Source organism: Pteropus alecto, unplaced genomic scaffold, assembly GCF_000325575.1.
Source record: "Pteropus alecto unplaced genomic scaffold, ASM32557v1 scaffold202, whole genome shotgun sequence".
Classification (NCBI taxonomy): Eukaryota; Metazoa; Chordata; class Mammalia; order Chiroptera; family Pteropodidae; genus Pteropus; species Pteropus alecto.
The window spans coordinates 2,213,484-2,226,408 of record NW_006432451.1 but is presented as its reverse complement, the minus strand read 5'-3'; the positions used below and the strand labels follow the sequence as shown (position 1 = coordinate 2,226,408).

At 34.4% G+C, this 12,925-nt stretch overlaps 1 protein-coding gene across 1 annotated transcript in view; it reads right to left on the bottom strand.

Annotated features, from left to right (window-relative positions):
- The window catches only part of SRPK1 (SRSF protein kinase 1), a gene marked incomplete at its 5' end in the record, with an annotated part of 71,561 nt that overhangs the window by 21,861 nt on the left and 36,775 nt on the right, over nt 1-12,925 (bottom strand). The window contains 3 exons of the mRNA XM_015585896.2: nt 11,380-11,480; nt 11,854-12,273; nt 12,649-12,862. Of these exons, the coding sequence (XP_015441382.2) occupies nt 11,380-11,480; nt 11,854-12,273; nt 12,649-12,862 (735 nt within the window). The remainder of the gene's footprint in view (nt 1-11,379; nt 11,481-11,853; nt 12,274-12,648; nt 12,863-12,925) is intronic.

The following is a 12,925-nucleotide window of genomic DNA, read 5'->3' as shown; positions in this document are numbered from 1 at the left end:
AGGAAATTTATGGGATTAAAGGTTTATATTTAAGAAGGAAGGTCGAAACTCAGTAACCCTACCCTACATCCAAAGGAACTAGAAAAAGAACAAATGAAACCCAAAATCAGTAGAAGGAAGAAAAAAATCAGAACAGAAATAAATGAAAGAAAAAAAGACAATCTAGACTCACTAAAAAAAGAGAAAAGATTCAAATAAATAAAATCAGAAATGAAAGAGAAGTTATAACAGATACCACAGAAATACAAAGGATTGTAAAAGGCTATACATCACCAAATTGGACAACCTAGAAGAAATGGATAAATTCTAAGAATCATAATACCTTCCGAGACTGAATCATGAATAGAAAATCTGAATGGACCAATTACTAGTAAGGAAATTGAAACAGTAATCAAAAATCTTCCAAAAAACCTTCCAAAAAAACAAAAGTCCAAGGCAGCATGGCATCTCTGGTGAATTCTACAAACATTCTAAGATTTAATACCCATCTTCTCAAACTCTTCCAAAAAACTGAAGAGGAGGAAACACTTCTTAACTCATTTTACAAGGCCAACATTACCCTGATATCAAAAACTGATGAGGTCAATACACAAAAAAGAAATTATAGGCCAATATCTCTGATGAACATAGATCAATAAAATACTAGCAAATCAAACATGCAATACATTAAAAAGACCATACACCATGATCAAGCAGTATTCATTCCAGAGATGCAAGGATGGTTCAACATCTGCAAATCAATCAACCTGATACACCAAATTAACAAAATGAAGAGTAAAAATCATATGATCATCTCAACAGATATACAGAAAAGGCATTTAATAAGATTCAACATCCATTTATGATAAAAAAAAAAAAACCCTCAATAAAATGGGTATAAAAAGAAAGTACTTCAACACAATTAAGGCCATATATGATAGTTAACATCACACTCAACAGAAAAAATTGAAAGCTTTTCCTCTAAGAGCAGGAATAAGACAGGAATGCTCACTCTAGCTGCTTTTAATCAACATAGTATTGGAAGCTCTAGCTACAGCAATAAGGTAAGAAAATAAAAAAGGCATCCAAATTGGAAAGGAAGAAATAAAAACTCATTATTTATGGATGACATCATTTTATATATAGAAAACCCTAAAAATTCCACCAAAAAATTATTAGAAATAATAAACAAATACAATAAAGTTGCAGGGTACAAAGTCAATATACAAAATTTGGTTGCATATCTATATACTAACAATGAACTATCAGAAACAGAAATGAAGAAAATAATCCCATTTATAATCACAACAAAAAGAATTGAATACCTAGGAATAAATGTATCGAAGGAAGCGAAAGATCTGTACACTACAAATTACAAGACACTGTTGAAAGAAACTGGAGACATAATTTACAGATTCAATGCAATCTCAATGGCACTTTTCACAGAAATAAAAGAACAAAATCCCAATGGCATTTTTCACAGAAATAAAAGAACAAAAATCCTCAAATTTGTAGGAACCATAAAAAGAATAATTTGTGACAACAAAAATATAAAAGGAGAGGAGAAAAAGGACGAAACTTACATAGACAAATGAAGATAAGATACTATCAGAAGAAAAAGGACTACTTTATCTATGAGACATTTTATATAAACCACATGGTAATCACAAAACAAAAATCTAGAGCAGAAATCCAAAACATAAAAAAATGAAGAAAATCGTATAAAACCACCAAACTAAAATAGCAGACAAAAATAAAAGGAAAAGAAACAATGGAAATACAGAGCAATCAGAATCTAAAAAATAAAATGGCAATAGTAAGTTTTCATGTATCAATAACTGCCCTAACTGTAAATGGACTGAACTAAACAATCGAAAGGTACAGAATAGCTGGATGCAGTAAAAAAGACTCAACTCTATTCTGCCTTCAGGAGACTCATCTCAACTTCAAAGAGAAACAAGGGCTCAAAGCAAAGGGATAAAAGATGATACTCTCAACAAATAGTATCCAAAAGCAAGTGAGTGTAGCTATAATTATATCAGACAAAATAGACCTCAAGCCAAAAAAAGGAAACAAGAGACAAAAATAGGTATTACATAACGATAAAGGAGACAATCCATCAAGACGCAATATATTTTAATATACACGCACTCAACTTGGGAGCATTAAAATATATAAAGCAATTATTAGCAGACCTAAAAGGAGTAACTGACAGAAATGCAACGGTAGTAGTAGACTTTAACACCCCACTTACATCAATAGGTAGATCAATAAGACAGAAAGTCAACAAGGGAACATCAGCCGTAAAGGACACATTAAATTGACTTAACAGATATATACAGAACATCCTATCCAAAAGCAACAAAATATACATTCTTCTCAAGTGCACATGGAACATTCTCAAGGATAGACACAAGTCTTAATTAATTTAAGAACAACATAGCAAGCAGCTTTTCTAACCACAACGGCATAAAAATTATAAATCAACTACAAGAAAGCTAGAAAAAAAAAAATCACAACTATGTGGAGATTAAACAACATACTACTGAATAATTGGAGCAACAAAAAAAAAAAAATCAAGAAATACATAGAGGCAAATGATCAATACATGGAGGCATAATCAAGAAATACATGGAGGCAAATGAAAACATAACTACAACATACCAAAATCTATGGAATATGGAGCAAAAGAAGTATTAAAAAGAGAAGTTGATAGCAGTACAGGTATACTTTGGAGATATTGCCGGTTCAGTTTCAGACCACCACAATAAAGTGAGTTGTAACCTTTTTGCTGGTGGAGGGTGTTGCCTTCAATTTGTAAAAAATGCAACATCTATGGAGCGCAAAAAAGCAAAGTGCGATAAAATGAGGCCGTGTAGGCTTCACACCAGCACGGTTTGTGTACAGAGAGACAAAACTGATTTCACCTTTGACCCATATAGGACATTTAAGTATAGGTCATCTACTTGGACAGAATAGCCTGGATGGCTCAGTGCTAGCATGGTCATAGCAATACAAAGGAAAACACACTAATGATGGTAAAAACCATTTTCTCATCTCCAGGACATCTCATTCAGAAAGCATTTAGGTCATTTAGTCAGCCTTCTAAAGGCTGTTTTTGTAATTATAATTAGTACCTTTCTTTTTTCTATTTACCCAAATATGATGGAGTCAAGAATACACAACTAATTAAGAAGCACAAATTGCCAGTTATGAAAATAGTCATGGGGATAGAAAGTATAGCATAGGGAGTCTAGTCGATAACAGTGTAATAACTACATATGGTGAGAGACGGGTATGAGACGTATCAAGGAGATTGCTTCATAAGTTGTATAAATGTCTAATCAAAAAAACAAAAGTCCAAGGCAGCATGGCATCTCTGGTGAATTCTACAAACATTCTAAGATTTAATACCCATCTTCTCAAACTCTTCCAAAAAACTGAAGAGGAGGAAACACTTCTTAACTCATTTTACAAGGCAAACATTACCCTGATATCAAAAACTGATGAGGTCAATACACAAAAAAGAAATTATAGGCCAATATCTCTGATGAACATAGATCAATAAAATACTAGCAAATCAAACATGCAATACATTAAAAAGACCATACACTATGATCAAGCAGTATTCATTCCAGAGATGCAAGGATGGTTCAACATCTGCAAATCAATCAACCTGATACACCAAATTAACAAAATGAAGAGTAAAAATCATATGATCATCTCAACAGATATACAGAAAAGGCATTTAATAAGATTCAACATCCATTTATGATAAAAAAAAAAAAACCCTCAATAAAATGGGTATAAAAAGAAAGTACTTCAACACAATTAAGGCCATATATGATAGTTAACATCACACTCAACAGAAAAAATTGAAAGCTTTTCCTCTAAGAGCAGGAATAAGACAGGAATGCTCACTCTAGCCGCTTTTATTCAACATAGTATTGGAAGCTCTAGCTACAGCAATAAGGTAAGAAAATAAAAAAGGCATCCAAATTGGAAAGGAAGAAATAAAAACTCATTATTTATGGATGACATCATTTTATATATAGAAAACCCTAAAAATTCCACCAAAAAATTATTAGAAATAATAAACAAATACAATAAAGTTGCAGGGTACAAAGTCAATATACAAAATTTGGTTGCATATCTATATACTAACAATGAACTATCAGAAACAGAAATGAAGAAAATAATCCCATTTATAATCACAACAAAAAGAATTGAATACCTAGGAATAAATGTATCGAAGGAAGCGAAAGATCTGTACACTACAAATTACAAGACACTGTTGAAAGAAACTGGAGACATAATTTACAGATTCAATGCAATCTCAATGGCACTTTTCACAGAAATAAAAGAACAAAATCCCAATGGCATTTTTCACAGAAATAAAAGAACAAAAATCCTCAAATTTGTAGGAACCATAAAAGACCCTGAATAGCCAAAGCAACCCTGAGAAAAAAGAACAAAGTTGGAGGTCTCACGTTCCCTGATTTCAGAGTATACTACAAAGCTGTAGTAATCAAAACAGTATAGTACTGGCAGAAAAAAAGACACATAGACTAATTAAATAGAATTGAGAGCCCAGAAATAAACCCACATATATATGGACAACTAATTTACAATAAAGGAGCCATAAATATATAATGGAGAAGTCTCTTCAATAAATGTTGCTGGGAAAGCCATATGCAAAAGAATGAAACCAGATCACTCTTCTCAAGTGCACATGGAACATTCTCAAGGATAGACACAAGTCTTAATTAATTTAAGAACAACATAGCAAGCAGCTTTTCTAACCACAATGGCATAAAAATTATAAATCAACTACAAGAAAGCTAGAAAAAAAAATTAAAGACTTGAATGTAAGACATGAAACCATAAAATACATAGAAAAACACACAGGCACTAAGCTCCTGAACATCAGTCTTAGGGATGTTTTTGTGGATTTGACCCCCGATGGCAAAGGAAACAAAAACAAACAAAAATGAGACTACATTAAACTAAAAAACTTCTGTTTAGCAAAGAAAACCATCAACAAAACAAAAATATAATCAAATAGAAGTTATTTGTACCCCTACATTCACTGTAGCATTATTTACAATAGTCAAGATATGGAAACAACCTAAGTGTCCACTGATTGATAAATGGATAAAGATGTGGCGTGCGCGCACACACACGCACGCGCACGCACACCCAGAATACTACTCAGCCATAAAAACATGAAATATTGTCATCTTTGACAACGTAAACAGACTTTTAAGGTATTATGCTAAGTAGAATGAGATGAAAGGACAACAATCATGATTTCATTTATATGTAGAATATAAAACAAACAAAAAGAAACAAGCAAAACAAAAACCAAACTCATAAATATGAACAATAGATTGGTGGGTACCAGAAAAAGGGGCGGGTGGAGGGAGGATGTACTGGGTAAAGGGGGCCAAATGTATGGCGTCGGATGGAAACTAAACTTTAGATGGTGAATGTGCTATAGTGTATACAGACAGAATTATAATGTTGTTCACCTGAAACTTATATAACGTTGTAAGCCAATGTTACTTCAATTAAAAAAAAAAAGAACTCTTGTTCTCATTCTCCTTTGTCTCCCTCACTCTTCCTCCAAAAAAAAAAAAAAAAAACAAGTATTAACCTTGGGGAAATAGAGACCATGTTAAATAATACGAGGATACAACCAACAAAATGAGTGGAATTTCTTTAACACATAAATTGTATAGGGGAAAAAAAGAGAAAACCTCTATAGTAAAAGCAATTTAAGAGACACAGTACCCAATTTTGCATTCACAGATTTTATTTGAACACTATTTCAAACAAAATTAAAAGAATGTTTATGCAATAACAAAACTGAATGAATATTTTCTATCAGTGAACTATTAACTTTCGGTGTGTAACAATGGTGTCATGGTTACTTACAAGAATCATCTTTTAGAAAGCCATATTTACAAATGAAAATAAAATGCCTGGGATATACTTCAAAATAATCTGGTGTGGGTGGCAGGGTGAGGATATAGGTGAAAATAGACTAGCAGTGAATTGATAAGTGCTAGGCAACACTAGTATAATGGCATAGGAGTTTGTTATTCTATTCTCTCTAGTTTTGCATAAGTTTAAAGTTTTCCATAATGAAAAATAAATACAGAAAAAGCAAAGAATGAGTCATACACGGGAAACAAAATTCAGATAATACCAAAATATGTACAAGAAAGTGTGGAAGAGGATTCTCTAATCCTACTGAAATTCAAAAACAAGATAGTGGCATTTGTGAAGAGAAGAAATTAAGTAGAGAAAGCTTCAGGTCGAAAACCAGTACTGACGAGAGTTTCACAGGGTCCAAATTAGACTAAGTCTGACCAAAAAAGAAAAAAGTACTCCAGGTAGAAGCAACATCACAAATAAAGGCACAGAAATTTGCTAAAGCCAAATAAAGCAAAATGCTACACTAGAGTTTAGGTTTTATCTGGCAGATAAGAGAGTATCACTGCATATTAGTGAATAGGAAAGTGTGCTATAAGAAGCCTGATATAACACCTGAGAACATCGTTCCAGTAATCCTCTGGATGGTGGCCTGATTTAGGGTTAGTAATGAAAATCAAAGCAATGGTTGTGGAACTAGGAGAGGAGAGTTAAAAACAAGGACATACACAGAAAGAAAAAGCAGAATTTAAAAATTCAATGGCTAGGTCTGGAAGACAGTAGAAAGAGCCAAAAGCAACTCTGTAGCAGAGGCCTGTAGGGTTGGCTGTCTGTTGACAAAAACGGAGATGAAGAGACTTAGAGAGGGAAGTGGTTTTACTGGAAAACAATGGGTTCAGATACTGAGTTCGAAGTGAAAATGTACTGCAGGTAATACATTTAGAAAAATGGATATGTTGTTCAAGGGAGTCATCTTTATTCATTGTGCCTTAAGAAGATGCTAAATGAGGTCAAGAATTAGCAAAAGTACAGAAGGTTGATTGGATACATACACATGTATCTACTCACTCCTGAAACTCCACTTTAGGAGAGAATTCAGTATTAATTTTTAAAGCATATGCTAACAAAGAGAGTGGCAAAAAGTCAGAGCAGTAAAATGTAGAAGTTAGAAAGCAGAGAGATCACTGGTAAATGTCTTAGTGGATCCAAGAAAGCTGAATAAGACACTGGTGAAAGCTGAGAGGCAATGTGATGTATACCACAGCACTCCTCTCCCCAAGGCTCAGGATTTGGTGTTATCAAGTATCACTCGAAGTAGGGGTGAGGTTGGGATTGAACACAGTAGTGCTGCTTTAAAACGTCTTTTAAAGAAACAGAGCTCCAGAACACAGGGCATGATGCAATCTCACAGCCTCTTCCCTGGCCCACAGAGCACTTAGAGGTTTACTCTGGAGTGGGGAAAACAGGGTCTCTGGAGGATGCTCCACACAGCTAAACAGAGTACCATTCTAAAAACAGAGAAATTCAGTGACTCTATGCACGTGCATGTTGAACTCCCAGTTTTCTTGCTTAACTCCCAAAACACTAGTAGCCATACATTTACTCTCTGTGTAGGAGATGCGAAGAAGACTATAATTCTTCTGTGGGAAATATGAAAAGTCCAAGAGGAAAGATCCACAGATCCTGACGTCTGAGGATGAACTAAAAAGACCGACACAGGCACAGAGCTTCCAACTAGCTTTTTAGCACTCCATTCATATGGTCATACAGTCCTTTGTTAGTGATCCTAAATAGAAAAAAGACAACAGACAGCATATAGGAAGAAGAAAATGTCAATAATGGAGAAAATAATCAATATCATCTGAGAGAAAATCAGAGAACCAAAAAACTCTTGGAAAGTAAATATATAATAGGAGAAACAAGAACAAATACGGCTTATGAGAACAAGTTGAGAAATCTGCCAGAAAATAGAACAGAAAGAAAATGATAGAAAAAAAAAGGAAGGTAAGAAAACGAAGAGTACCTGCATGGGTCTAATATTTGAATAGTGAAATTTCAGAGCTAGAGAACAGAGACCAAAGAGAATTAAACAAACAAACAAAGCCAAAACCAAAGAACCAGAGTTTCAATATTGAGTCATTAGCATAATGATAAAATAGACCTAATGAGGCATATTGCCATGAAATGATGATCCTACAGACTTCTATGGGGGAAAAATCTTTATACAAAAGATCAAGAATCAGAATGACATTGGTCTTTAGCAGCAAGACGGGAAAGCTAAAAGACAATAGAGCAATGATGAATGCTCTGAAGGAAAATGATTCTCAACCTAAAACTTTACACCCAACCGACTGTGAAAGCAGAATAAAAGTGTTAACAAACATTTAAGGTTCCCTGCTGTCTGCCCAATCACACACACCCTTTCTACTGCAAGCTGTATGTACTTCAAAAAAAAAAAAAAAAAAAAAAACCAAAAAAACAAAAGCAAAAACAAAACAAAAACCAAAACACAAAAACAGGGTGTTGTCCATTGTTTCTGTGCACCTATTAACACATGAGGATAGCATTAGAGTCCTAATAATGTAAATGCAGAATGATTGCATAGCCAAAAATCATATTAAATTGGGAAGACTGGGACAGGTGCAGTTATACTTTTCAAGAGAAAGAAATAATACCTAAAATTGAAAAAAAGAATCGAGAACAATATATCCAAGTTATTTATTAGCGACATGAAGGTAAATACTGTTATGTGGAGAGTGAAAAATTGGCAAAGGTGGGGTTTAGATTTTTGAATCAAAATCTACATAACTGTCTCTAAACTATATACATGTATAACTGATAAGCAAAAGTATAGTATATTTTTACATATCAAGCTTTTTGAAAATCACATATGTGAATGGAAAAATAAGTAATAAATCTGAGAAGTCCAGTGACCAAAAGTAACTGGACTTCACAGGGTGTTCTGATCATAAATTCCTAACTGGGCAGGTCACGGTAGGTAGTCACACCCTAGGCATATAATTTCTTTAGTAAAAGCTTTATCTTCGCCTTACACAAGCCCTGTCCATTGTTTCTGTGCATCTATTAACACATCTTTGAAATACCTCTTTTTCAGTCCCCTTGGAAGCGTAACCACACTCAAGAGAGCGTATAATCTTGTTAACTATCCTGTAATCCAATTCCTACCTTGCTTTCTTTTGCCTTCATGTAACCTTCCTTATGTTCCCTCCTTAATTCCCAATGTAGAAAAGAAACTGCAAAACTGTCATTCTGTGGAGCATTTGAGATCTTGCTCATTGGCAATGTCACTTTGTCTCAAATAAGCTATTATAAAAATTCACTACAGGTCTGGATGTATCTTTTGTCAACACATAAAACTGTACTACTGAATGCTAGATGCTGCGGTGCTAGAGAGACCAACATGTGAGTATGACCAGGATCCAGCAGAGCCAAGACACCTACGTCTAGTTCACCACTGTGTCCTAGTGCTCAGGTCAGACTATGTGCCAATTACGTTGTTGAATGAGTGAATGGATGAAAAGAATGTAAAGTCATTTTGGTGTAAAGACATGTTAAAAAGACATGCATGTTAATGGTTGAAGAGAAAAGAGAAATTCTGCTGTTAGTAAAGGTGACAGGAAAGGTTGTACCAAAATAAAGAAAAGTGTGCCCGATGGGTAAGGAAAGTATGTTCCGAACATAAAGGCATGAAAGCTTAAAATACGGTATGGGCAGAAAACCACAAACATTTGATGTTTGTACCACGTGATTCTGGTACAGAACCAATGTTTCTCTACAAATTCATTTACTTAAATATTTATTATCTCCTATGTATCATGCACTGTTCTAAATATCATAGAGCAGTGAACAACAATAATAACAAAAAATCTCTGTTGTGATGAACATATGTTCTAGGGAAAGGAATATTAAGCAAACCATCATTTAGTATCAGATTGTGATAGTGCTGTGGAGAAAAAAATTTGAGGGAGGAGAGGAAGAGAGAAAATACATGAATAAATATAATGTAGGTGTTATATGGGTTTGGAGAGTGGCGGTTTGCTAATTATGTTAGGTGTTCAGAGGACAATCACCCTGATAAGATAACATCTTAGAACAGGACTTGAAATAAGGGATTGAGGTGAACATTTTATTTGGAGGAAAGTTCCAGACAGTAGGAACAGTAAGTATTTTTTGTTTGATAGTGTGCGGGGACATGGTAAGGATTTTGGCATTCATTCTGAAGGAAGCCACTACAAGGATTTGAGAGTATCTGATGTGATTTGTATTTAGAAGGATCACACTGATAGCTCTGTTGACAACAGTCTGTAGGGAACAAGAGTAGGTAGCAGAATGGAGAGGGTAAGAGGCTACTGCAGTCATCCAGGTGAAAACATATGATGGTCTGGACTAGACAATGGCGTAGTGAAGTAATTCTAATTGCTTCAAAAGCTTTTCCACCTTGCTATCAGCCAGTGCTAAGATCTGACTTCATTTTTCCTAAAAGGTATAACAATATTCTAGAATCAATATCGGAAGTATGATCCTTCTAGGGTATAAACCATTAGGTACAAAAGTCATAGGGAATAGGGAATTTGAAGTGTTAACATAAGCCATATTAAAGTGGATTTTCAACAGCTCAGTTTTTGTCCCAACCATCTCCAATATTCTTGTTTACAAAGCATATGGTTCTTTGAGCAATGTCATTTAAGTGTAAATTATTATATTGTAGATTTAAAAAGATGTCCATTTAAAATAATGCAACAGCCCCCATGTTAACTAGGTAAACAACAGTATTAATGACACTATAGATCAAAAACTCCTTTACAAAAAGCTCCCAACTTTTGATTTAGCAATTTCATGTCTAGAACATGTTTCTAAGGATGACTTAGATTCATGAGCAAAGATGCTCATTGCAAAGAGCTGTCAAAAATGTATAAAGATTATAATGTACTAGGGAATACTAAATAACCAACTGAATTTGATAAAAATTTTTGGTGAACTGAGAAAAGTGTCCAAAATACATTAAGTAAATTAAAAGGTTACGACTAATAAATCAGGTGCCAATTTTGGGGGAAAAAAAAATAGGGGGAACAAAGGCATTCAGAGTATGAAAATGGATGAAGATACAGATAAAATTGGCTAGGAGTTGACATTATTGAATCTGCGTAACAGGTACCTGGAGTGGAAAGGATTACCTCATTATACCATTTGAACTTCTCCATAACAAAGGTTAAAAGACCAAGTGAAAAATATTCACTAAAATGTTAACTGGCAATCTAGGGTTTTTTTTTTTTTTTTTTTAAATTTAATTAATTAATTAACTTTTTTTTTTTTATGGTGACATTGGTTAACAAAATCAAATCTAGGTTTGTAACTGAAGATGTTTTCTTCTTTTAGTACAACTAAGTCCAAATTCTCATTAACTCCTAGTCAAAACAAAGCACCAAGACAAGTTTAACTTACCACCCAACAGGCATTTCCAAGATCAGCAATCTTCACTTGGAGCTTTTCTGCATTTTTTGGCTCAAGGGGATTAACAAGAAAATTTCCAGCAGTGGATTTTCCTACAGACAATAGGCAATCATTAATAAAATTGTTCAACAAACACAGAAATACCCAAAGGTTAATAAAACTCTCTTGAGGTAATGCACCCAAGCCCCCAATTGGCAACCCACGACAACTTTTCTAAGGTAAAAAGAGCACAGCAACACCTTAAGTTTCTAGAATTAAAACCTCTGCCATCATAGCAACAAGTGAAATGCTGTGTACCCAGTATACAACCAATAAAATTCAAAGTTAGCTACAGATTTACACATCGAAGGTAACTTGGACACCTGCTGTAAAGCTGAATTTATTAAAAAATTGGTATTTTGTCTAGAAATTCATATATATGTTATGCAGGGAAGGAGTACTGGGGAAGTATGTCTGGAGAAGTACCTTTGTTGTCCAGTGGTCCATTATGTTCTTGGTCCTGCTCATCCTCACAGGGTATCTCCGCACGAATGCTTTCTTGAAGTTGACTGATGTCCTGTTCATTGAATGACTGGGCTACATTTGATGAAGACTGGCACATCATAGTATCTGACATATCAGAGGTTACAGGTGTACAAGAGTCTGTTTCTTGAGATGTGCTGCTGTCTCCATTTTGGGAGCTTAGGAAACTAGTTTCCTGCTTCAAATTTTGGACATCACAGTCATTAGCATTATGTAGATCCTCTTTAAGCCTCAATGTTTCTTTATTACTGTTCTCAGTATAATTAACGATTTCAATTACTCCATTGCAATTAATTTCTGCTTCACCACCCTCTATACCACGTTCCATAAGTGTTTGATCCTGGTTAACGGTACTTGACTCTTCTAAGGAACAAACAGACAAAAAGGATGTATGTGTATGCGTATGAATGAAAAAACAGAAAAATTTCTCAAGATTAAAACATTTTCTAGAACTCATAGACTGTGGCATAAAAACACGACTGAACATATAAAACCTATTTATGGAAGGACAAAGCTCTTCCTTTACCCAATTGCTAAACGAAGGCTATGTTGCATTTCTTGAGAAAAGTTAGAAATTACATTTGAATATCACCTGCCTAATACTTATGACAAGTTCTGTATTCTTACTGGATAAGGACACCCCCAGAGATGTGTTGTGTGCATGAAACCACTATATTATACAACAATGATAATGTTAAAGTTTGCTATAAAGTAATTTTTGTGATGCTCTATTTATACCAAGTTTTTCTTGGGTCATTTTATTAGGTGGGTTCTCTTTCAAGGGTCTTTCAACAGGACTCTCTGATTCTTCTTGCTTGTTTGGTCTTTTTTGCCCAGGGCCCGACTCTTTCTCCATTTCCTCAATTTCCTGCATTCGCTTCTCTAGTAATTCTGCCTGGCGCTTCTGCTTCTTCTTCAATTTCTTCTTCTTATTCTTTGACATTTTGTCAGCCTGGGCGGAGATTACAAACAGATAAAGCCTTCAGGTGGCTAATCCATTACCCCTTGTTGGAGA